The sequence below is a fragment of the Amblyomma mixtum genome, chromosome 1 (genome assembly GCF_055824585.1).
Source record: "Amblyomma mixtum isolate Tamu chromosome 1, ASM5582458v1, whole genome shotgun sequence".
NCBI lineage: Eukaryota > Metazoa > Arthropoda > Arachnida > Ixodida > Ixodidae > Amblyomma > Amblyomma mixtum.
In genome coordinates, this window is record NC_143012.1 from 149,002,123 (window position 1) to 149,028,665 (window position 26,543).

Below are 26,543 nucleotides of genomic sequence, written 5' to 3' on the forward strand. Positions count from 1 at the left end.
GCACAACGGGCTAGGTCCGCTCTACAGTCGAAACAGGCGTGGAACAGCGTTGTCGGTCTATCCATCGTGTGAAATATGAATAGCACTGCGATCACAAGGCACAACACCCATTAGCTACATGCCAGTCGAGAAGGGGGCCTGCCAATTTTGAGGAACTAGCCGATTTATGCTTCTACGTGAATAGCTCCACACACAGCGACGTCGGCTACACCACGAAAGTCACGCGAGCGTCCGCGTCTCAGCCCAACCAAACAGCATTACCTTTTCCAGACGAAGTAACAGTGAAGATCCATACCATACTGTGCGAAAGTCGCCGAAAGGTCATCAGGGTTATCCTTTTCAAATAGCGGCGCCAATGTGCAATACAACTACAGCCCGTCTCGCATCCCCGACAGAAGCGAGGTGTCACGTTGCGTCGAAGCACGTTGAGGCGCCAGCGTGACTAGCGCTTGTCTTCCAGCGGGGCAAATCGCTCCGAGTTACCGCGGAGGAAAAACAAAAAAAAAAACACCGCGCCGGGACAGGTATGTCCCTGCCCCAGAAGGAGTGGGGCACGCGCCCAGCCAGCCGTGGGGGGATTCCGTCACGGCGAAGGCGTCACGGACCGCTGGGCGCACCACGAGCGCCAGGAATGCGTCAGCGCATCGATCGGAGGAGACGCGCCCACGGGCTCCGCCGGGTAGTACCACCGCTCGCGTCGTCGCCAGTGCACAACACGGACACACGTGGCCAAAACGACGCCGCTATCTGACGAAGGGAACCTCACGCGGCATCGTGCTGCTGGAAGACTGCAGGACGCCGCTCTTGGTGGCCGTCACGGACAAGCGCTAAACTAACTATTCCAATTAAGCAACTTCGACAGCTCCCAAGTCCAGCGTTTGTCAACAACGCTGTTTCAAGACCTGTGCACGAAGCACCGATGGGCCCAAAAATCCCGCACCGCTCCAAAGCTTGCCATCGCAGAGTAGCCGGCGCCGCGCGGGGGCCACGCCCCGGCGTAGGCAACGCCGCAGAAGCGCGACACGCACCGGCCGCGCACCGGAGCTGACGGCCCCGCTGCGCAGTCGGGATGGCCGCGGGCAGCTCCTATTCCATTCGCACGGATGTGGGGGACGCCGCGGGGACCCGAGCTTCGGGCGCTCTAGAACCCCCCCCCCCCCCCCCCCCCCCAGGTCCGCCGCGAGCTTTCGCAACCAGGACGGGAACGCAGAGTAAGCAAAGGCAGGCTTGAGGAGAAAACGGCGCTTCTCAATTTCTACCAGTCGCGACGCCATCCTCGTGCTGCTTCTCGCAGAGCGGCTCGCTACATTGCACATCGAAAGTCACCACTCCCCACAAAACCTCAGGGCAGCCAAATACCTCCACATGGAATGAGGGCACACTAGACTACACTCCATCTCAGTACTTCCTAGCAGAGGAGACATTCTAGCCCTGTGGAATGGAGTGGCACAATAAATTCTGGCACATGGGATAGCATGCTTGAAGGTGTGCATGCATTAAACACTGTTTCAAATAGAAACTTAACACTATTTCCACAGTTTGATCCTTTCCACTCTCGCACAAACTAAAATAGCATTTCCTACATGACATGCTTCAAAGCAGGATCCCTCATTTCGGAGTGATTTAGTCATTACTAGGTTTCTGTGTACATTCACTGGTCACAGATAAGCATCAGGCTTTTGTGTTGCCATCTCACCTACAGCAGAACGCATGAACAGTAAATCTTATTTCAAGCGACACTTCTTCCACTCCTTCACCTAAAGAAGGTCAGTCGAAAAAAATGGTCTCCATTCTAAGAAGTTCTAATAACGCGATGGGTCACGCCACTAGACTCAAGTTATCACCCAGTCTCCGTTTGCACACATAGCAAACAGCGACCGACTAGCGTCCCGCAAAGTGCTTGCGTTGTAACATATTGCCCAATGTTCCTTCAGAGTTCAACACAATGACAGCGTCTATACTCTTTTTGCAACCATATCTGCATACAACATGAGCAGATGGTGAAGCGTGGAAGAACACTCAACGCACTACCAATCAGCTGAAGAAGTCTCGAGCTTCCACAGCGCTAACTTGCGAGATGGAATACAGTGAGTGGGGCACAATTTGCCCCCTTCCAGCCATAGAGAATGGACGGATCTGTCACACAACTTCAACCTTCACAGCCTAGCCTACCTGACAAGCCACCGTGTGCAAAACCTAAATACCAAGATCACACTCCAACCCGCGCAGCGGTTAGGGCACTCTGCTACTGAGCCGGAGTTCCCGGGTTAGAACCCGTCCACGGTGGGCACGCTTCGATGGGGCCGAAATCCTAAAGTCACCCTTGCGCTGTGCAAATGTTAGTGCACATGAAAGATCCCCGGGTGGTCGAAATTATTCTGGAGACATCCACTACGGCACCTCTTCCTTCTCTCAAAACCTCCTCCCTCCCTTCCCTTCGGTGTCCACCGCGATGCCAGACAGATACTGCGCCATTTCCTTTCCTAAAAAAAAACCAATTCACCAATCACTCCAGGCACGCCACTATTTCTGGAGCACAGGGACTACCCAAAAAGGAAGAATCTGCTGCTGCAACAAGCATGGACCTCAGCTGCAACGCTCGAGGAGGTAACTGCAAGGAACTTGCACCACTAGCAGCACCTGCATTTTGTTGACTGAACTAGTTGGCTAGGGACTGGATACCAGAGACTTGGCCTCTGAGAAATTGACCACTTTGCAAGACAACAACAGTGCTAGCAGTGGCCATCTTATCTCTGCAAGCCTGCTTATCTCATCTGCCCACACAACTTTCTTGTAGTTATTTTGCTCTCATGGTGCGGATCAGCGGTCACTAACTGCCCTATGTTGGCTTATTCCCGTGCCACAACAAGCGCCCGGGTGCCAGTCAAACTGCTGTTGGCTTTGGAGACTGTCAAACATTAACTTTTAGAGCTCCAGTTCTGCTCCGCCTGTCCAAGTCATTGATCATGTTCGCAATTCATCCCCTCATTGACTTAGCAATGCCATCAGCAGATCTCAGGTTACTCTGCTCCGTTACCTGTTAACCTCAACTGTTCCCAAATCCAGGTCTGAAGACTTCCTGTAAACACTTCAGTTCTGAACACCTAAAAAAAGGCTGAATGGCAGTGGAGAGATTATGTATCGCAGCCAAACACCACTCCTTACTGGAATAGAATTTTGTTACGACAACTGATCTCAATCTCATCAGATCTGGAACACTCTTTGCATCATGCAACACAAGAGTAGTAATACCACCCTTTACTTCATAGCAAGGAAGAGGACTGCCTGAGAGTACTATACACCTGACATTTCAAACTGCAGCATCAGACACCAAGGCTATGCTACACGATGACTTGAGAACAAAAACTCCTAACATGGCATCGCGCACGGGGTATTCACTTGCCAAAGCTAGGCAAGAGCAATGTGGACCGCTGTAGTGGAGGGGGTGTATTCCCACAGACATTGCACAGAACTCGCCAGTTTTTGCATTTCTGTCCCATCAAAACATGGGCACAGTGGCCAGGATTTGGTGCTGCAACCTTGAGTTCAGCAGCCTGATGCAACTAGGTACCATGGCTGGTGGACCTCGTGCAAATGAAATATATCTTTCTTTAGTAGTGACTACAAGGAGATCTCCCCTTTAATGCAGTAAGGCACAGAGGAATAAGCTTAAATTGTTTTGCAGTGAGCAACAGATTAGGTTTTTAGTTTATGGGGTTTAACGTCCCAAAGCGACTAAGGCTATGAGAGACGCCGTAGTGGAGGGCTCCGGAAATTTCGACCACCTGGGGTTCTTGAACGTCCACTGACATCGCACAGTACATGGGCCTCAAGAATTTCTCCTCCAAAGAAATTCTAGCCACCGCGGCTGGGATGGAACCCGCGTCTTTCGGGTCAGCAGCCGAGCACCATAACCGCTGAGCCACCGCGGCGGCTGAGCTGCAGATTAGGCCTCCTTCACGAACAGCGGCAGTGCTATGATTACGGCAACCAGAAACTTCACGTATATACCCCAGCTACAAAAAAAAAAAAAGGAAAAGGTTCGAGAGAGAGATAAGCTCTGCCTTAAGGTATGATGCAATAGCATTAACGGCTCCCTCAGTGGCCTGGGGTCTCTGCCCACCACTTTGCAGACACAGACGCTGTCAAACGAGGCACACAAGGCCTACCTTAATGAAGTCAAATAAAGGTTCCTAGGTGTCCCAAGGTGGTGCATCAAGAAGCACGGATGCGATTCTCACCCTTTCTTTTTGTGCAATTAATTTTCGTTTTTACACGTCAATGACATTTCAGTCTCGCTGCAGCTTTCCATTCACAATTTATGAGAAGTTTTAACCACTTTTCAAATCCACTGCTCCAGGTGCGACATCCCCTTTCTGACCCATCTGCATTTTCCCGTACACCACCAGGATCTCAGGCAGGCTTCGTTACCATGCCATTATGAGCAATCCTGATGGGCCTTGGACTGCTCACTACACAGAGGGTGGAACAGCAGACCAGCTGTGAGCCACTGGTTCACCGAAGCAGATAGCTCTACAGTTAGCCGGTGGCCAGGGACCGCGCTTGAGGTGAAAGTCGAAACTTTGCTCTCGCCAGCACAAACACGTGTTACCAGCCGGCACTTGATAGAGCTAAGAGCCTATTCCAGAGAGCACGCGGTGAACAGTATTGTACCCGACTGTGCACTGAAGTTATTTTACCACCTCCCTCCGCCTCACTGGGTGCACACTACACCAATTTGTGAAGAGCTACTTCACAGGGGACATGCGAAAGCAGCACCCAGCAAATGAAGAATGGAATGTGAAGTGCTGTGGATCAACTCCAATAACCTCAGAAATGAGGCAACCAGCCAACCAGTAATAGACCTCAGTAGAGCGCACATGAAAAACAGTGCTCAAAGCAGCAGGCAAATGGTTACTCATGCTCATTGGCAAGGCAGGACCAGCTGCCGACGCAGGATCGCAGACCTCTCATGCCATTCGTAAACCTGAGAACCAGCATCATTGGCTTTCATTACAAGACATCCCCAAGCGTTCAATATGGCTGTGCGCCAGGAGAACCTTTTTCAACTTGATGTAGAAGGGTTTATAGCGCAAACAAAGACACGGACAAGAGAGACAAAACACAACAGAAGCACTTGTGTGTTTCACCTCTCTTGCCCGTGTCTTTGTTTGCACTATAAACCCTTCTACATCAAGATAACTACCAATTCACCCATCAGGAATTTTTAATGAACCTTTATCAAGATTACACAGTGAATTAGTTGATGTCAGGTTCCCAAGGCCATGTTTCGGCACTACTTTGCGGCATGTTGGAACTACAGTAACGAAGGTGTACTAAGGACACAAAAGCCAATGGGTTCCAAAGAGAATGCGTGGGTACAGAAGCGGAACAATGATAATGCGCAGTGCAATGGCCTGATATGCTACACCTATACACCGAGCCACTGCCAGAAGAAAAATGCACACAGAACCTCACTGCCTGAGGGGCAAAACTTGCAACCTGCCAGCTACACCACAGGAGCCGGCAAGAAACGCAGCATTTGGACCAACGATGCTGCTGGTGCAGATGCATCAATGGCACACCTCCATGCATGAAAAGAGACTGCAAGCCAGACAGCTGTACAACAAATTGCGGAACAAGCTCTCTCATGATTCCACACGTCAAGCACCACTCAGTGGAAATGTCAGCCAGCTATGGATGGAGGTGGGGGTGCAGGACTGCGCAGCTGTCATGCTTGGGCAGAGGTCAAGGACCACGTCTCTACCATACAGTGCGGCCAACCCCAACGAACGACAAGCTCGAATGGCAGTTCTCCTTGGGACAATAAAAAGCCCGCCTTCACGGGGATTAGCAACAATACTGCTATGTTGACGCACGTCTGATTACAGCAAAGCTTCCCTACGGAGGGTACCAGTCTCGCTACAGGGATGCCCGTTTCGGAGAGGGGCCCGCCACAACCAACGCTCAAGTCCAGAGCGAGCGCGCCTGAAAATCGAGAGGAGGGGGAGGGGCGGGGGGGTGACGTTTATCGCGGTGTTGTCACGACAGACGCTTCCTCACTGATCGCGCGCGCGCCTTGACCCGATAATGCAAACACGTTACCCCGCGCCGCCGGAAATGTCCGCCTTTGCCTCGCGGCGTTGACAGAGCCTGCGAAGAGAAGGGCCAAGTTCAGCCTGCCGAGATAGGCCGCAGTGCGCGGGCCCACTGAGTCACATGCGACCTACGTCAGACTCGGCGCGCAGTCGAGCCGGCGACAGGAATGCGCGCCGACGCATCGCCAGCCACGTGTGGCGCGCGCTTGGGCGTCAACCCCCGCGTATACCGTTCACGTCTACGCGAACGACGGGACACCGCCGGGGCGCGGCCGGCGGACCCCCGGACACGCCGAGGACGCAACACCTGGCGGCTGCTGCGCGAAGAATCGACGCGGCGGCGGCGCGAACGCCGGGCGTCGCAACGGCAGAGTAGCGCCGATCGAAGCCCGCCGCCGGGAAGAAAAATGGGAGAAACGGGGGGGAACGCGGACGGCAGCAACGCGTCAATCGCGCTCCCTGAAGTGACGGTGGGGGGGGCACACCTCCTCCCCCGCCGGCGGATAGGCCTGTGCGGAAGAGGCAGCCGGCGCCCACGCCGGCAGCAGCAGCACGAGGGCACACATAAAGGGGGACGCGAGACGGTAACCCCCGCTCTCCGGCAAGCACACAAGAACGCGGAAAGCACGCTTCACACGAGGAAATGACAAGAAAAAGACGGTCGCGCGCGCGCGCCACCCCGGAGCGTAATATATATGTCGCGCTTGTTAGAAAAGCGGCGTCCGCCAAGAAAAAAAAAAAGAGCGGACCCTTGGCGAGACGAGGTTAGAACGTGGGAGGGTGACTAGCCGCACGATCTAGTTCACGTTTAGCCATGACTCATCGCAGGGCAGACAGGCGATATGTGCAAACAAAACCAAAACGGATGGGGGGGGGCGTGCTACCCGGTAGTGTCGCCTTCGGAGATCCGATGACCTCCACTTCGCCGCATTTTTCGCCGGGGCACGCGAACCTTGCGCTGTCCAAGTGCAGCGCGAGGCGTGGGAAAAGCACCGAGCCCCCGCGCCCAAACGGAAACGCACACCTGGCCGCCGGCTCAGCGCCGGACTATTTTTCCCCGCCCGCTCTCCCGAAATGGCTACGCCGGGCGCTGGCCGAGCCCGCAGCAGCACGCTCGCCAGGCACGGGAAACGACGGCGCAGCACGCTGCACGCCGTGCGCCTACTAACGGGCACGCCCAACTCGGAGTCCGAGCGCCCGGCGCGGCGGGCAAAACACTGCAGACGCGGAGCCGCCGCGGCGCTAGGCCTAACGCGCCCGCCCTCCCCTTCGGCGGCGGCCATGAAGAGGAGAAGAGCACTCACCAGCACGTCGTAGCAGATTTCGCGAAGCTCCTTCTCCACTTTCTCCCGGTACTCCCGGGCCATCTGCTGCTTGCGCTCAGAGCCCTCGGTCTTCTGCTCTATGCTGGAGATGACTCGCCACGAACTTCGGCGGGCGCCGACGACGTTTTTGTAGGCGACAGACAGCAGGTTGCGTTCCTCGTTGCTGAGCTCCACGCCCGTTTCTGTGACCTGCTTCATGGCGGCCGCCATGTCGTCGTACCTTTCGGCCTGCTCCGCAAGCTTGGCCCGCTGAACCAACTCGTCCTTATCCATTGCCGTGCGGGGGCTGGTGTTTTAGCTGCAAGGCAAGCGGCAGCCGCAGGGGAACCCGTCAATCCAACAACCGCACACCGTTCGGCCCCGTCAAAATGGCGGCCGGGCTCCCGCCGTTGCGGCACGCTGCTGTATCCGGCGCTCGTACTTACCGAAGCACGCTTATAAAACACCGCGAGCGAGAGCGCTTGACCCTTCTGCCGCTAGCCGAGCGCCGTGGCAACGCTACCACTACGACGACAGAAACCGAGCAATCTTTACCCACTGGCGGATGGTTTCGCACTTCCCCAGGCGCAAAGCGGTCGAGGAAGATTCCTTCTATCAGCCACGGGGACGCTTTTCTGATGCCACGGCGCCTTGACGTCACGCGTTGCCTGGGAACCGATCAGAACGCCGCTCCCACGCCGCTCGGTTTCGAATCCGCCGGCCGCAAGTTCCAAAGACGGGACTCCCGCACTCACGCGCTACTACCCGCACGTCGCGTAATGACAGTCTTATTTTGGCAGAACTCTTAAATTGATCAAACAATTTACCAAAGCTGCAACCAGAGCGCAATGACTCTCAGGGAGTGCGCATCGCAGAGCCAGCAGACCACAGGGATCACTGCAAAAATTACAGTGCAGTACTAGAAAGACAATTTCTTACTTCCAAATAATAAAAATGCGTGATTTCACAGTTATTTTCTGCAAAGTTTTTAATCACGAACCTGCCACATAGGACGCAGCATGGGACGATGGGCGCACATATGGGGCGCAGCGATCTCTGCGGCCGGCAATGGCGTTATTTTACGTGCCTCTACACGTGGTTTCTGTTGACGTCTGATCAAGTATCATGCCGCGTTCAAAGCGAAATCGTCAAGGTATTTGAAGTTATTTTAGCTTTACTTCCCACAGTAATAGATGCCCACACATGACGCCTCTGCCCTTTACCCGCAGTTTCCCTTACTCGGACGAAGAAGAAAGGTTTAGAGCGCAAGCAGGATCTCATCCAAGAGGTAAGCCTATCCGATGCTGTCGTTCATGGCAGCTCGCACTTTCAGAATCCGCACCTCGCTGGAAAGTTTCGAAGGAAGATCTACGATACGTTTTACTTAATTTCGTTGATAAGGCGCCTTGTGCTGTGAGCCATAGCAAGCCCTTGCTTGGCCGCTAACGAACACGATAACAACAGTGTCCTAAGTAAATTGAGACGCTGGCATCGCTGTTTTCTGTTGGTGGAGTGAATGTCCAGCGATGGAGTGCTGGCATATCGCACTGCAAAATCAGCGCAGGTGGCTCAGCGCTGGGTGTCAGCGTGGACAGAAGTGGGATCGCGGACGTAAATGGCACGCCGATTAACCGTCCTTCAGCAATCTAAACATCTGAACGCTTCGCAGCAGTAAGGCATCCTAGTGTCATTTTCATGACGTCAGTTCGTAGACAACTGTTGAAGATGAGCCGGCTTCAGGAAAATTAAGCTGATTGCCAAACGGAGAAGTATTGAGCTAGAGCGAAACTAATGTGCACTGTTAAAGTGTTTGTGTCGCGGTAAATTACTTCTTGCACAGCGTGTCGGTCTTGAATAAGACATTCCATAATTTCGTGGGCTATTTTATTTTCTCACACCATCAAAGTCCTGCGAATCGCTACATCTGTCCTCCTAAGCAACACTGCCTGCTCGACAAGCCAGCCCCCCCCCCCCCTTTTTTTTTGTCATATTTAGATTATGTGCAGAACAACACTACCCTTACCTTGCTATAGCTCTGATATGTTGGTAGTCAGCCGTTATCACATTACATCTACTGCCCATTTCCATTTCTCTATTTCTAGCTATGATATCACTTCCTTACGTTTGCTGTCAAATTAATCTTTGCTTTCATATGCTAAAAGAAGTGCAAGCACTAAATTATTGGTTACGTGTTATCATCTTTTTAATACTGCATAAAGCAATAACATAAATTTGTCGCTGCCTGACAAATAGTGTATAAATTGATTTCTTCTCTCATGCAGTTTTGGCATAGGTTCAACAGCTGAATTGTTGCTATGATGTCGAATCGGGCTTATTTCACATGAAGCGTAAGAAAATTGCAATATTATTGCCACTTTCCACTCCAAATGCCAACTTGCATCAAAACCGGAGTGATGGTAAATGAACTAGCAGCTATAATATAGCACTTTCACAGGCCACCGGAGTGGCTCAGTGGTTATGGTGCTCGGCTGCTGACCCAAAAGACGCGGGTTCGATCCCGTTTTCTTTTACCTTTGTCTTTTGCGCTGTATAATTATGGAATGTCATGCGGATGCCTGAAAGCGACATCCATACCTGCTTCCATGTTACTTCTCGTCGCCCTCTTGACCATCCCGGCTGCGGCGGATGAATTTCTTTGGAGGAGAAATTCTAGAGGCCCGTGTACTGTGCGATGTCAGTGCACGTTAAAGAACCCCAGGTGGTCGAAATTTCCGGAGCCCTCCACTACGGCGTCTCTCATAGCCTTAGTCGCTTTGGGACGTTAAACCCCATAAACCAACCAACCAGTGAAGAGTGCTGTAGCGACATTCTTCCCGCAGGATGACGACATTATGGCACGTACAGTCTCGGACACCTCAGAGCCACAGGCAGTTAACAGTGTAATCGTGAGGCCAACATTTGGAGGCAAATGGATACCAAAGACGGGTAAACTCTTTGAGATTGCTTAAATACGAGGCTCACGAGTTGCGAGGAGAAGGGAATGGTTCAGAGGCCTAGAAAGGCATGAGGCAAAGCATGTGATGTGCACAAAGTGGGGAACAAAGTAAAGCTGCTACACATGTCAAAAGGCGGCAGCCCGGGCCGCTGAGAAAGGAAAGCACTGACGTTCCTAGGACGAGTAGGCTGCATGTTTGGGACCCCAGGTTTAGATAAATCATAAAACTTACAGGGGTGTTGGATGGCCAGATTCCAAATAAGTACCCGTCGCGGTGGCTCAGTGGTTAAGGCGCTCGGCTACTGAGCCAGAGCTCCCGGGTGCGAACCTGGCCGCAGCGGCCGCGCTTCAATGGAGGCAAAACACAAAAGGTGCCCGTGTGTTGTGCGATGTCAGTGCACGTTAAAGATCGCCAGTTGGTCGAAATTTTTTGGGAGACCTCCACTGCGGCACCTCTTTCTCCTTTTCTTCTTTCATTCCCTCCTTTATCTCTTTTCTTACTGCACGGTTCAGGTGTCCACTGAGATGTGAGACACGTACCGCACCATTTTCTTTCCTCGAAAACCAATTTTTCCAGTCGAGTACTTGTGGCAACTTGCAGCACTTTTTTATGCTATGAGTAATGGCAGTTTTCAGTGAACAGGTTGATTGGCTGTGTCTTGGTAAACTGCATAGCAACTACAAGAACACTAAGCGCAATAAAATATGACAACTTGTAGCTTGCAGTACTTTATCAATGTAATACTGCAGTAAGAAAAGCAGTTGAACAATGGTAAAGAAAAAAGAATTTGTTCGTTCCTTGTATTTTAACAAGCCAGAATGGAACAGCTTTTTACATTGAACAAACGGGGGCATATTGGTGCATCTGTGGCTGACTGTGTAGCTTCTATTCTCTCAAGGATTAAGGACATTACGGACAGGGTAGGCATACAAAATTATAGGCACACCTGTTTATGCGGTCGATGTTGGCTGCAGTGGGTATTAACACTGGGAGGTATAACCGTGATTGATGGCACAAGGAGGAAGCATGGTTGTCAGTGTCAGTGCAGCTTGATGAAATGGATGTGAGATGACGTGTTGGATGAAGCAAGAAGCTGTTGCTGGTGAAAGATGGCGGTGGTATAAATGGTATGAAACAAACACAAGCAAAAGTAAGTACTTGCAACATAGAAAAAGGTTAGAATAGCAAAGAGTCAACGTCAAGGGAGATATATAGATGCTTCTCGAGTAATTTAGCGGGATAAAGTGGGTAACATGGTTCTGAGCGGATTCAGTTGCTTGTGATAGGACTAGGTCACCAGGATCCTAAAATCGGTGGGCACAGTCCAGTTGTGAGTGTTTTATGGGGAACAAGGTTTACAGCTATTGTCCCAGATGAAAAATGGTTGTGTAGGAACCTAAGCTTGCACCGGTATTAAGGCGGAAGCCTTTAGTGCCTCATCGTTGTAAGCAGGAGTTGTCGACAGAAATTTCACGCTTTTCAATTGGTCGAAACGGTCGTGACGTCACAGTGCGCGAATTTCAAAACGGGGTCAATTTTACTTTGGCTAGTAACCATGCAACCACTTAGTGGTGCTCCAAGTTAGTGGGAATGAGTTTAGTTAGTTGCTTAATCACCCAATTAGCCTAATTAACCTTTCTAATTAGGTCAGATAAATAAATAAAACCGAGTAGGAAATTGGTCGAGTTCGGGAATCGAACCCTGGTCTCCGGAGTGCGAGACGAGCACGCTACCACTCCGCCATGCCAGCTCGATGGCTTGGAATGAACAAAGGCGCGTCTAGTGAATACGGTGTCTTCCTTCACTCCCTTCCCGTTATGGCGAGGTTCATGCGAGACAAATACATTCCCTTTCCTCAAAAACCAATTTACCGACGAGCAAGGCGTAGAACCGAACTGGCGATGGCGTTCTGTGGACTCCCTGGCAGCGTTGCAAGACGCTGTCGCGTTTCACTCTTAGAGGCGAACACCGCGCTTAAGGCTTTCGCCTCACCGCACTTAAGGTCAACAAAGTGCCCCCCTGAATTTTTGTTAAAGAGCCAACGTGCACTTGCCAGGAGAGATGGTTTTGTGGGCTCTTAAGGTGCATTCACTAAAAGCTGCTGCGAAAGAAAGGGTCAAGGTTGACGTGTTGACAGTCAGAAAGTTGCACGTGTTATCGTTTGGTCAAGGTAATCTCTATGGGTCAGTCTGCACGCCAGGAAAATGCTTTGTTAATGTAATTTAGTAAAGCAGCATTTTCTGGGAGATTAATATGTTATATAGCACAGTCATTGAAAGTAACATTACATGGAAGGTTACATCAGTGAGTAGGTCATTCATGCAAAGAGGACAGGCAGACCCAAAATGGAATATTGTGAAACATCAAATGTTGCCGTTCTAGTGGGGAGAGTCACAGTTTTTAAATGGCCCCTGACGAGGTTTGGACATTTCAAATAAACAAGCCCAGTGCATAGATCAAGCTGCCATGATTGTCCCTGCATTACATTAGAGCTCCGAAAGGCGGCGAAAATTCACAAATCCAAGCCCGTTTGCTCCCTTCAGCCACTCTCCCTTTCAACTCTGCTCACATCTAAGGCATGCCTGTGGTTGCACAGCCCTCTAAATATTTCATCATTCTTTCATGAAATTCTAGAGGCCTGTGTACTGTGCGATGTTAGTGCACATTAAAGAACCCCAGGTGGTCGAAACTTCCAGAGCCCTACACTACAGCGTCCTTCCTAGCCTGAGTCATATTGGGACGTTAAAACCCCATAAACCACAATCTTTCATTCTGACTTCAGGTGTCTCGTCATCTGCTGATTGTTCCCAGTAATTTTTCATTGTGCCTTTGAGTTTCGCACAAAATAAAAAGAACAAATTCAGCTTCTTGCCCTGGCCCACAATGTCTCTGCATGGTGGGGGTACTCGTGACTTACTCTGTTGTTTATTTATTAATTTCTGCTCTTTTTTTTTTTTTTACCACACTCGTGGGGCACACGGTATCTGCAGAAAGCTGTATTCACCAAATTCGAGCAGTCACAATACAACCATTTGTAGGGCTACAGCACAGTTTTAAAATGACTGCTGTATTGGATTTATTTCCGGTGATGAGATTCCAAAATTTTTTGAGACTGTCTTTAAGGAAGGAATGTCAAGGCTGACTGATAACTCCTTGCCCTTCTGTGGTGCCTTTTTGTGGTGGCATCCCAACATTCCAGTGTCCATGCTGTCCTCTTGGCTGATTCCAACACTTTTTTTTCTTCTGCTCAGCAGATGTGTAACGGATTAAATGCGTTATGTGTAGCATAGGTTTGGTGGTAAAGAAAGCAGCCAAAGTAAAGAAACAGGCTCGCATATTCAGTTGTGCACAAGAATGAGGGAGTGCAGACGAGTGAGTCTGTTCACTTCTTAATCCTTTCGTGCAATTCCCAAGTTCTCTAAACAGCTATCAAGTCATGCCTGCACATTTTGTGCTTTTTAGCAAGCGGCAAGGGAGTGTTCGTCTCATTTTTCATGCCAAAGCTTGCAGACACAGCAGAGTTGCTCACAAAAGCAGAGTTTTCGCAAGTAAGCTGCATTTTTCAATTCTAGCTTTTATGATGGTGAATACTGCGATGTCATTGAGGTCTTGGGTAACATACGGGGGCAGTTTCTACTGCCTTGTCTGTTGGTGTTGGAGCAAGCTATCCTCGATCCCGGCCGCGGCGGCCGAATTTCAGATGGAGGCGAAATTCTAGAGGCCCCTGTACTGTGCGATGTCAGTCCACGTCAAAGAACCCCAGGTGGTCAAAATCTCCGGAGCCCTTCACTACAGCATCCCTCATAGCCTGAGTCCCTTTGGAACGTTAAGCCCCAATAAACCAAAACCTATTCTCTTGTGTATGCCGCAGTTTTTGCATGCACGCACAAGTGCTGTTTCTGCAATCTCGTGGAGACACGGAAACCGACGATGTACAATTGAGACTCAACTGATGACAAACATGTATGAAAAGACACGGACAAGGGAGATGCCATGACGGAGGCTCACTAAATAGTCTAGCATTTCTCATCCGTGCCTTTTCATGCTGATTTTTCAGAACATGCCAGCTTGGCCTATAATGTGCTTAGTGGTATAGAAATAAAAAAATGATGGGGTTTTAACGTAGTTAAACCGAGTAGGATGTGCTAAAACTTTTGCGCACAGTTAGATGTTGACAGTGACAATGATGTGCAGTGCACAGCAAGAGAGTGTGTTGCAGTTTAACCCCTTAACCGTTTTGGACGAGCTGTGCTCGTCCTTGCCAAGCCGTCCCCAAACCGTTTTGGACGACTGTAGCTCGTCCTCTCTGAATAGGTTCTTCTCTTCCTCGTTTCGGACGAGCAGTGCTCGTGTGTGGCTTAGATGACATTTTGCTCGACAGATGGCAGCACTGACCTGTTAATTTCTTTTTCTTCTACCGCATCAACGTTTTTTTTTTTCGTATGGCAACCTGGGTTTTACAAATGGCATCCGGCGGAGGCGACGCGTGTTTTGCTGGCCCGTCTTCTCGGAAAAGATGCTCTTCTTCGTCGTAATCTTCTTCAGACGATGGTGACTGAGACACCGAAGCGTACATTGTTTCAGGGAGCGAGGACGACAGTGCTGACGTGCTTATCAGTTCTTCCGATGAAGAAGTGGACAGCTCAGAAGCGAACTTTGCGAGCGCGCGTCAGTGCATGAAGGTCAACGTCAGTAACATCCCTACATGACCCCCTCGGTTTCCTTTTCTTGCAGTTCCCGGTAAGATGTTCACTATAAGCTTGCCTGATGACTTGCTTGAATATATTTATCGCTCATTACCAGCAGGAAGTTGGTTTTCCGTAATGTCAGAAATAATAAACTTCAATATGCTAATTGGACTTCGTGTTTGCTTCAGATATTTTTTAAAGATCGAATTCGTGCTTTTTATTGCAATAATATTCGAAATCATTAATAAAAAAAATAAGCAGTTTTGTGAAGAAATTCGTCGATATAACAAAACGGTGAAGGGGTTAAAACGAGACGTGATCAGCGGTAGCATAGTGCGCTTGTGCAGTAGCCAGCAAAGCTGGTTTGTTCATGCCGCTGCAAGCTTAAAACCCAGTCATGGCAATATTTTTTATTCCTGCAGGTTGGCCAAGGTCAGCCTCAAGGTCATGCAAGCGACCATATTCTTAGCTGAGTTTGACCATGTTAAGTAGTGCTTTCGCACTGAAATGCAGTACCAACTTGAGCGACACTTAAAGGGATGCTGTATTATTAACTCTTTCCTTACCGTGGGGAGAACACTGTTTTTGTGGGTTTCAGTAGCGTTTTGTTTCTTTAAAAAAAATTGCATTTAAAATTTTATGCAATACATGAAAGCAAAGCTAAATAACATGCTTTCCAGGCATATAAGTTTAAACAACGAATTGCGCCTTGCAACAGAAAATTTTATTTGCCAGAAACAAGATCTTAGGAAAAAAATTAAACAAAGTTTGTAAAGACGGGCTTGTATATTAAAGGAATATGGACAACTAGTTTTTTTAAAAGATACTCGACAATAGACCATATTCACGCTATCAATCAGGTGATAGAGAAATGTGCACAATATAACCAACCTCTGCACATAGCCTTCATTGATTACAAGAAAGCATTTGACTCAGTGGAAACCTCAGCTGTCATGCAGGCATCGCAGAATCATCATCATGATTCTCATCATCAGGGTGTAGAAGAGTGTTATGTGAAAATATTGGAAGATATCTATAATGATTGCATAGCTACCATAGTCCTCCATAAAGTCAGCAGTAAAATTCCAATAAGGAAGGGTGTCAGGCAGGGAGACACGATTATTCACTGCCTGTTTACTGGAGAGAGAGACGGGGGGGGAGACTTCAATGAATAAAGGAGAGGTCTGCCTGGTTATGGGCCTGGCATGCTACTCCAGATGAGGGTGGAAGAAGAGGGTGAAAAAAAAAAGGGAAAAAAGAAAAGTGACATCAAGCATACTCAACACTCACTCACTCACAAACACACATGATTGTCGGAGGATGCCCACTAAGCCAGTGTCCCTAAGAAACACTAAGAATGCTCTTGTCCCTCGCGCAGCCGAAGTCGCATCAGTCCAGGGTCCAAGGACATGCTCCAGGTGCACGGGGCCGTCCTGACGGAGTCCTAAAGCACCTAACAGTGCCTTGCGATGGGGACTAAAGATTTGGCAGCGGCAGACCAAGTGCTGAAGATCCTCGCGCACACCACATGTCGAGCACAGAGGGTTGCTTGAGGCACCAATTTTATAAAGCTAGAATTTAGTGAAGGCAACGTCCAGACGAATTCGGTGCAGGCAATTACGATCACGTCTGTCTAAATTGCGCGGCATGCGAAATTCACAAGTGGGGTCGATGCGAAGAAGGGGTGTGTGTTGACGCTGCGGATCACACTAGTGCACTGCACGGGCTCGGGCCAGCCCGAAAGCCCGAGCCCGGCCCGGCCCGCGGGCCAGGCCGGGCCGGGACGTGATTTATATTGCCGGGCCTGGGCCGGGCCCGGGCCGGGCTCGGGCTTAAAGCTGCGGGCCCGAGTCGGGCTTGGGTCCGTACAGAAACGGCTGGTGTCCTACTTTTCATTCGCTGTTGCAGAGTGAAGTGCACAACTGCGGCATTAAAGCAGCGACACGGATGAGCTATGGGTTATAGTACGCGCCGAGAAAAAAAAAACTAAGCTTTATTCATTGACTTATTTATTTCCTTATTTCCACGCCGCGGTGCAGAACGAGTAAAATTCAACCGGCCTTAATTGGCCATTGATCGTTCGTCATCCCAAAACATACCTATACACTACTAGAAATGCATTCGGGAAGAACGTATCAGTTTAGGACGCTTATAGTCTTTAAGCACATACCGTGAAATACTCAAGCCTTTTAGATTTTCGTTTCTGCTGAAAGGCGACCAGTTCGGCTGTGAGGTTAACCTATGAGATCGCGTTCACTAAAAGAAATGTCATCCCACTGCTTGCTAGGCAGCTTTAATGCTTATACTTCCGGGCGGCAAAATATAACTGATTAAAATCAGGGGGGAACGCAAAGTAGACTACTAAGAGTGTATGCGGCCCTTTTTATTTAGCTCTCGGTACTTCCGAGTTTATCTTTGCCCACCTACACGAGATCACTGTCCAAAAGACGGGCCTGGCGAGCACTACTCTTCATCACTTCCTTCTGGGTTAAAAAGAACCAACTTTCTGAAAGCCAAACTGCGGTTTCAGAACCTTTGTCGGCCAGTTTCTTATCGGTGTAGTAGCGGTCTACTTGCTCAGAGTGAGCAGTATACCTGAAGCGTTACTGTGAAACGGGCCGGGCCCGGGCTGGGCTTCACTCCGGGATTCACGGGCCGGGCTCGCTAGAGCGATAATTTAGCGGGCCCAGGCCGGGCCCAGGCTTGAAGCCGCGGGCCTGGGCCGGGCTCGGGCTTCAGGTCTCGGGCCCGGGCCGGGCTCGGGCCTCAGATTGAGGCCCGTGCAGTGCTCTAGATCACACCATAAAGAGCGTTGCATCTTCCTTGATATAACAGCCAGAAGTCTCACGTCATCACTACGAGTAAAGGGTATGGGCAGGAGTTAAGAAGAACTTCTTGTTGGGCGAGTTGGTGCATACTGTTGTAGGTACGAATTGCGCACAAAAGACATACACAGGAAGAAACACGAGGGAGACTGAAAGAGCGCGAACTATCAACTGGTGTTTATTCGATTCAGTGCCGCTTTATAGGCAGTGTGCACACGTGCCTACAAAGAGGGGAAGGAGAGGATAAGGAGGCAAATCAAACCCTGCGCGACAATCCATCAAGAACGCTCCAAAAAATTCTTTTCCCCGTTGTACAATGAAACGGAGGTGTCACTCACACAGTTATCACCTCTTGCCTTGATGTGGTATGCCTCTAGAAGTTCACGGGAACCTTTGTGATTGCTCCTGCCCAGAATTCTGATATTATTTAGCAGTGGCTCACAACCGGTGCATGCAATGCAATGAGCAGGCAAATTTGCTCTTTCTCTATTCTTAATTGAACGCTGATGCTCCCCTGCGCGTTCATTCACGCAGCGTCCTGTCTGGCCCACATACACGCGACCACACTTGAGCGGGATGAGATATACCACGCCCGTGGCGCATTTGACAAATTGTGCCGCATGCTTTATCACGCATGCTCTTCGTCGAGCGCCTTCCGCGCTGATCCTTGGGCACAATCCTTGGGCAAGAAAGACTACGGTCATCCCGTATATGCACAAGGTGGCCCACAACATAAAAAAAGTGGCATATAGGCGTGGCGTCCCTGTGGTGTTTTCGGCGCCACGCAAGCTCGCCGGATGTGCCCAAGGATCAGCGCGGAAGGCGCTCGACGAAGAGCATGCGTGATAAAGCATGCGCCACGGGCGTGGTATATCTCATCCCGCTCAAGTGTGGTCGCGTGTATGTGGGCCAGACAGGACACTGCGTGAATGAACTATAATAATGGAGTAATTACTCATTGGCATCCACCCAAGCGCAGCCATACGGCTACAAAGGAAAGCTATACAGCTTTCTCAGAAACTTCGTAGTTAAAGAAAAATTCGTCCTGGTCCGGGGTTCGAACCCGGAACCACCGCCACACCGGAGCAGTCGCTCTACCAATTGAGCTAACCGGGACGGCTCACAACCGGAGGTGGTTCCGGGTTCGAACCCCGGACCAGGACGAAATTTTCTTTAACTACGAAGTTTCTGAGAAAGCTGTATAGCTTTCCTTTGTAGCCGTATGGCTGCGCTTGGGTGGATGCCAATGAGTAATTACTCCATTATTACAAATCTACTCCACCTTGGGGGATTCCCCTAAACATTTGACCACTGCGTGAATGAACGCGTAGGGGAGCATCGGCGTTTAATTAGGAACAGAGAAAGAGCAAATTTGCCTGCTCATTGCATTGCATGCACCGGTTGTGAGCCACTGCTAAATAATATCAGAATTCTGGGCAGGAGCAATGACAAAGGTTCCCATGAACTTCTAGAGGCATACCACATCAAGGCAAGAGGTGATAACTGTGTGAGTGACACCTTCGTTTCATTGTACAACGCGGAAAGGAATTTTTTGGAGCGTTCTTGATGGATTGTCGCGCAGGGTTTGATTTGCCTCCTTATCCTCTCCTTGCCCTCTTTGTAGGCACGTGTGCACACTGCCTATAAAGCGGCACTGAATCAAATAAACACTAGTTGATAGTTTGCGCTCTTTCAGTCTCCCTCGTGTTTTTTCCTGTGTATGTCTTTTGTGCGCAATTCGTACCTACAACAGTATGGGTAGGAGCAAGGAGGTGTCGCCATTCGCCGATCTCGCTGCACCGTCAGCACGATCGTTGCGTGGGAGGCCGCAGGGACTGGGTAAACACTGAAGCACGACACGGTGATATAGACGCTTTACAGCGGCTTATCATGGGGGCTGCCATCTTTGATCACGTGATCACGCCGCCATTACTCGCCTCCTGACCGCTCGGCGCGCGCCTCGTCGCGAAGGCTGCTGCGTCTGACGGTTCGGTTCCGACAGGCAGTGTTCCGGCTGATACGGTTGTAAAGGAGAGGGAAGACGAAACTATGGTATGGCCAAAGCTTGGAAGGATATGTGAGAACCTTGATTTGAACACTGCAGGCGTGAAAACGCGATCGTACTTCATGTCGCGGAGAGCTGCTGAGCTCTCCGCCTCTTCGAGCCAATGGACGGATCGCCTGAATGCTTGTCTTTGGATGCGCTGAAGGCTCTGCTTAATGTTTTTTTATTGTTATTATATAAAACGGCAAGGTTTAATGCTCTTGCGGCCTTACAGGCTGTTGTCCTATTCTGTACCTGCATGCAGACACTGCTCTAAAACGCTCACATGCACATCGTATGCATTTGTTTACAACCTGTTAACGGTGCTTAGGAAACCTGAAATATTTCCTACTGGTTGATTAATCATATAAAAGCAACAAAAATAAATAGACACGCAAAGGTTGACTATCATGGTAGCAGTACCATGCACATGGGCGTCCGGAGGGGGGGGGCAAGGGGGGGCGGCTGCACCCCCCTGGAAAATCACTCACTCGAACCGTGAGTGATGGCCGCACGCCAGGGGCGGTGGTGCGCTCAGTCAAAAGGGTAAAAGCAGCCCCGCATGGTCACATCTGCGAAATGCCGCGTCCGGGCGTGCGTTGTTCCGCCGTTTTCAAACCACGCCATCGTTAGCTCTACTGAAGGGCGACCTGTTCCAGACATACAGCGGCACCGGCGAGCATGTGTTTCGAGCCGCCTTGAGATGGGTGTCTGTTTCTTTGATCTCTAGAGAGATAGCGACACGGAGGCAGACAGTGCACGGGGCATCTTGTTTTCGCCTATCGTTACGCCGGTCACCGATGAATTCTTAAGGAGGGAAGGTAAAATCAGCCGTGTCCACCCCCGCTTTGTCGGGCTGCTCAGGGGCAAGCGGGCGATGAGTTGGCACCGCCGCCGCTCGCTGTCTCCTCCGATCCACGGGTAGCGCAGTTCGGTAGAAGCGCCGCTTTCAGAATCTCCGGCAAAGGGGATTAGCTGCTTTTGTTCACGGCGACGCAGTCTCCCGAGGCGCCCCCACACCAGCGTTCTTTGCGTCTTCTGCGAAAACCAGCGCCATTGGTCAACGCAGCCCGATGGCGCCTGCCTGGCTCGCCTGTCACCTCTGGCTGGGCCTCAAATCACAACAGCGCCCATGTACTGTGCGTGTCAGTGCATGGTAAAGAGACCCAGGTGGTCGACATTACCCGGAACTCTGTACTACTCCATCCCTCATAGCCTGAGTCGTTTTGGGGCTCTGAACCCCATAAAAACACAAAAACAAATTTTCCGACTGGAGTGGCGAGTGTCCCTTCCCCTCGGAAGTTGCGCGGCATTCCTTTCACCCCCAAAGTGCGCATTCGGGGATACTGCGGCAAGTAAGCCCTTGCACGTGTGCGCGCCTCTGTGTTTGTGCTTGGGTGTTTTTAGTGGCCGGTTGTCAGCGAAGCTGAGAACAACCAAGACAGCGGACGAGAAAACGACGAGCGGAGAGCAGTGTGTGTGCGGTTGCTCGACTGTGCGGATGCGCAAGCAAGATGGAGCGAGGTGTATGAAGCTGCGAGCGTGCATTTATCTTGTAAATAAGTTTTCGTTGTATATATAGTCATCTTTCGTTTTCAACGTACGCGTTCAACAGTTTTTCCAATCAATGTGTATGATGAGTGTGCACCGAGAGCGTGTAATGAAGCACAGAAGTGAATTTATCACACGTGTAATTACGCAATTCGCCCAGAAAAATCCGAGGCGCCTACAGTTGCTGTTCAAGGAAGACTGACTGAGTGACTGTAGTTGCGTGTTTGTGAACATATTGTGCTGTGTGCTGGTCATCAATCCGGGTGAGTCGAGAACCCGTATGCAGCAAGACTGAGCACTCTTCTCCACGAAGTGATATAGCATCTTTTTGCATTTTTATTAATTTTAGTTGTTTCTTCGTTGATAAACTCCAGTGTACCTCTCCTAGCCGCGCTTTAATTTTCTGTTTGTAATTTTTCTTTCATGTGTGCATTTTGTTTAATTTTTATATATAAATAAATAAATTTACTCCGCAAATAGCGCCTTTCTGCTACGAACATACCCCCCCCCCCCCCCACCCCGGGGCACCAACGGGGCCCCCCCCTGCAAAAAATTCTGCGGACGCCCTTGACCATGCATCAAGCAGCCTTCACAAGCTGGCCTGCAATCGTTTCGAAGGATTCCGCGATATAATTGTTATAACGCGCGCATGGCCACGCGTTCATGCTGGACGAATTTCACAGTAATGTCAGCCTCATATAAAAAATTTTGGCACACTCGACGCTCGATATGCGGACATATGCTCGTGGTCTCTTTGGTTGTAATTAATCAGCTTCACTCTGAGCGTGCGGAGTCACTTTTAGTGACTGTCTCGCATGGACCGCAAGCAAGTGACAACCGCCCGGCACCGCAGCCGTAAACCAAATGCTGTAATCCGAACACTGTCCACGAAAACCGCGCTACTTGGAGCGAAATTGAACAGTAGCACCAAGACGGCGTGTATTACACGGTCTGACGGTAAGCGTTGTCGGCTCGCATGGCTGTGCAGTGCATAATAAACAGCAGGCGTATGAAGGAGCTTAAGTCGTCTTTTTTTTTTCGTTCCTAATTCGGCCTCGGGCGCTCGTTTTACTAATGGTCACAGACCATAACTTACGATCAATGCGGTCTCAGCACAGTGCACAACTGAAAGCACGCCGTCACGGTTTAGGTGGAGGAACAGCTTCTTCATGCGGCTGTGTTGTGCACTTACCCTCGTAGATTTTCCAATATCGAAACCTTTCTTTATTAGCTATCTAGCGCTGGCGAACGTGTTTCTTGCATTCGCCCGTTCGGAAAGGGTGCATGGCGAACGGGCGCGAACATTGCCATTACCTCCTTGTGCAGTTCGGTTTCGTGAAGCTCGCAAACGACCGCATCCCGCACCTTTAACTCTCTGTCGCAATTCTTGCAATCCACAACCGAGCATATGTTTCCTCTGCCTTTTCACATCGTAGAAAAAACACATTCCGCAACCACCCGCGAAATTTCCACTGCTGACTCGAGGCGTACACGCCGGTGACTTACGAGGCCAGTAATGGTGCCGTGTTCCGAGCGCACGTGTGGCGCCATCTGGTCTCAAACGGAAGAACTGCGCGCTGTAAACGGTCTATAGCTCACAGGCCTCGGTGTGTAATCTGTTCAAATCATCAACGATCTGCTCCAGAAAGCTTCCTGATGACTTTATCAAGAGTCACTGAAGAAACCCGCGCTGTTGGCGGTTGTTGTAGAATGTAATTAAAGGCTTCTCGCAGAGCAGCCAGCTCAGTAGCGGTAGTAGTAGCAGTAGTAGCGGTAGTCGAGGTGCAGTGACTGAGTGTCGCCGAAATTGTGGTGCGCGTTGACGGAATCCGGACGCCAATTGTTGATGAGATGAATGTGACAGAGCCATCAGTGTAGATGTAGCGGTACGCACTGTAGCAACGATAAATCTGCTCAAGAGCAAAGTATTTAGGGCCAGGATCGGAGATGTTTCTTCTTCTTTTAATGCCAGGGACTGTGGTCTTGATTAGCCATGCTGCATACCTGTGTACTGGAGGTATTCCGCGGCCTGAAATTGGAACAGTTGGGGATAAGAGTTAATGGAGAATACCTAAGTAATCTGGGACTTGCTGATGACATTGCCTTGCTAAGTCACTCAGGACACGAACTACAAAGCATGATCAATGAGTTAGATAGGAAGAGTAGAACAGTGGGACTAAAAATGAACATGCAAAAAACCAAAGTAATATTCAACAGTCTAGCAAGAGAACAGCAGTTAGCAATTGATGGCACAGTGCTGGAAGTAGTAGGAGAATATGTCCATTTAAGGCAGGTAGTCACTACTGATCCGGATCATGAGTTTACCAATATCCCTCTAGAGGAAAGTAAAGAACAGTTGTATCGTAACAGTACTCGCCTATGGGGCAAAAACGTGGAGCCTAACAGAGAGGGTTCGGCTTAAGTTAAGGACAACGCACATAGCTATGGAAAGAAAAATGATAGGTGTAACGTTAAGAGATCAGAAACAATGAAAAATTCTTACAACAATTAAAAAACATTTTTTATATTTTTTAAACTTTGTCCACAGGTTCTCTTTTATATCAGAGTTAACAGTCATTAAAAATATATTGCATAATTTTGTTTCGCTAGCAGTTACGGCCTCTCCACTGAGACCCTTGACAAGGATTAGCAAATGATGGTGCATTTGATTTCTTGCCTTCTATGTCTATAGAATGCAGGGAGGATTGGATCTCAGTTTCTTAGAAAAGATCAGGAGTAGCGAAAAGGTGTCGGTGGCACCGAGGGCGTCAGTATCGAGACGATTTGGGCTCCGCAGCGTCCATGAGAGCGGGGCTCCTTTGCATACGCCCGTGCACCCCAGACGCTCGTTTTGCTAGGCGACGATTTGAAAGTTTGTTTTTGCGTCCTTAGGCAGGCACGTGGGGTAGAGGTAACCAGCAGAAAGTGGTCCTTTGTCCCCACACATGATCACGGCTGAAGGGGATAATACACGCTCACCCGCCGCCGCATTGCACGACAGGCCGAAGAGCCACTGGAAACGAGGCCTTTTATGCTGAAAGGTACGCGCGAAAGGTTGGTTTCTGTTGACAATGGCAGCGCTGTGACACAGCCCAGCACGATGAATGCAGCAACAGTAGTAGTAGTAGTGAAAACATTTATTTATTTATTTTTTTTTTTTCAAAAGGAAGAGTTAGGGAGTAGGGGGATGGGGATAGATAGATGTGGAGCTTCAGTGGTCGGTCTTCCCTAGTCCAGTATCCCGTTGGCCTCCGCCGCTGCCTTGGCCCTCGTCACCAGCATAAGCTGTGTGCTCGGGTCGGAGTCAGTCAGGAGGGCCTCCCACTGCTCTAGACTAGGGCTATTTACCTTTGGTAGTAAAGGGCTTTTTTCGCAGCCCCAGGTGGCGTGGTACGTTGTGGCGTAGCCCCCACACCGCACGCACTCTTTCGCGTATCTGTTCGGCCACATTTTGTGATACATGGCTCTGCTTGGGTAGGTGTCTGTTTGTAGTCATCTGAGCGTGGTGGCCTGCTCTCTGTTGAGGATATCCGCCGGAGCCGAGTACTTCTTGCGCGCTCCCAACAACGCCTTCATTGCCTCCCCGTAAGATTCTGGCGTGCTGAAGGGTTCGACCGGCAAACCCGCCCTCCGGTTCGTGAACCCTCGGACAACGGTGTCTGCCATGAGAGACACTCGGGTCCTCTCCGGGTGGTCCATTGCGGCAGACCTTGGGAGGAATCTTCATCAAGTTGACAGAGGGTGCACCAGCCAAGCTGTGTTGACTGATTCCAGAGGAGACCTGCTGTCGCCGTCGCCGCAGTGGCAACAGCGGATGTGTTCTAATCCAGTTAGGCTGGAAGGGAGCTCGATCAGAGCACTCCATAACGGTTTTTGGATGTTCACTTCCATCGCAGATGAGCGAGAGGCGTGCTTGCGTTTTGCTCTTATTGCGTGCGCTGCTCACGTGCGCATGGCTACAAAGTATAGCTCTGGCCGAGTGTTTTGTGCAGAGTACCTTTCCAAGCACAAGAAGCTCATTCTGAAGTAGCGAAATTTTCGCAGCGTCACCGACCGAGCCATCGACGTTTTGGAGCAAATTGTAGTATCCGAAAGACCTGTGGATGTCAATGAGGCAGACTACTGGTGCTACTCGCATTTTCAGTACTTCTGCAATGAAATATCTTCACGGAAAGCACAGTTTTGTGATGACATTTTTGTGCTCCCTGAAGAAGAAATCAGCGTCATCAACTGGAGCATTGCGACCACTGACGTGTCCCTGCGCAGAATGAGAAGTCAGAACGGGCCTGCTTACATGAAAAGGAAACAAAATGAGGTGTAGCAGGTAGCAACCGAAAACGTTCGCTGCAAGATACGCCGGGCCTACAGCCAAGGTGATGCCTCGGGAAGTTCTGCCGAAGAAAGGTGCTCCTTGTGCATGCAGTGGACCGAAAGCTTTAGGCAAGCCTGTGCAGCATCTACGACACCCCGAGAACGGTGTTGACTTCTCACCCGCCTGCCATCAACACTGGCAGAAAATGAGATTAAGAAGCTTATTCCCGAAGCATCGATATATCTGATCAACAAGTCCAGGAAATTGAAAGAAAGTCACGGCGTGTGGTACAGAGCGGATCCTTTCACTAGGCATAAGGTGAGCCATGAGTGCGTATCTGTGGCGCATGAGTACTACACAAAGGAGAAATTGGAGTGCTCCAGACAAAGTCCTAACAAAAAAGATGTCCTCTCGGTTATGATGGATGGAGAAAAAACATTCGTAACAAAGCGTTTCATGGCAAGATCAATTAGAGAGGCATTCCGCATATGCAAAGATGATCATCCTGATTCTGGCATTGGCCTATCAAAATTTTACGCCTTGAGACCTCGATGGGTGAAATGTTATCCCCAGCATGATGTGTGCATGTGTGTCATTTGCGCCAACTATAAACTTTGCCTCGCCGCTCTTGAGAATGGCACCAACCACAGTGTCGATGCTGATGATATTCACCCAGCATTCATTTGCACTCCGTCATCAACGCAGTGCCTTTTAGGCGAATGCAATCTGTGTCTCTGACAGGTGTCTGACAGTACAGGTCTCTG

The 26,543-nt window shown here is 50.0% G+C and overlaps 2 protein-coding genes across 4 annotated transcripts in view; one reads left to right on the plus strand and one right to left on the minus strand.

Annotated features, from left to right (window-relative positions):
• 14-3-3zeta (tyrosine 3-monooxygenase/tryptophan 5-monooxygenase activation protein zeta) overlaps positions 1-8,035 on the minus strand; it is a 31,752-nt gene extending 23,717 nt beyond the window's left edge. The window contains exons 1-2 of one of the 3 annotated variants that reach the window (XM_089557916.1): positions 7,849-8,031; positions 7,403-7,721 (exon numbers count right to left, since the gene is read on the minus strand). In XM_089557916.1, the coding sequence (XP_089414042.1) occupies positions 7,403-7,696 (294 nt within the window). In that variant the 5' untranslated portion in view covers positions 7,697-7,721; positions 7,849-8,031. Of the gene's footprint in view, positions 1-7,402; positions 7,722-7,848 lie in introns of all 3 variants that reach the window. The other 2 variants (XM_089557911.1, XM_089557905.1) reach the window with 2 other exon arrangements.
• A 368-nt stretch (positions 8,036-8,403) lies between these two features.
• RpLP0-like (ribosomal protein LP0-like) overlaps positions 8,404-26,543 on the plus strand; it is a 72,721-nt gene continuing 54,581 nt past the window's right edge. The window contains exons 1-2 of the mRNA XM_089557902.1: positions 8,404-8,555; positions 8,632-8,690. Of these exons, the coding sequence (XP_089414028.1) occupies positions 8,528-8,555; positions 8,632-8,690 (87 nt within the window). The 5' untranslated portion in view covers positions 8,404-8,527. The remainder of the gene's footprint in view (positions 8,556-8,631; positions 8,691-26,543) is intronic.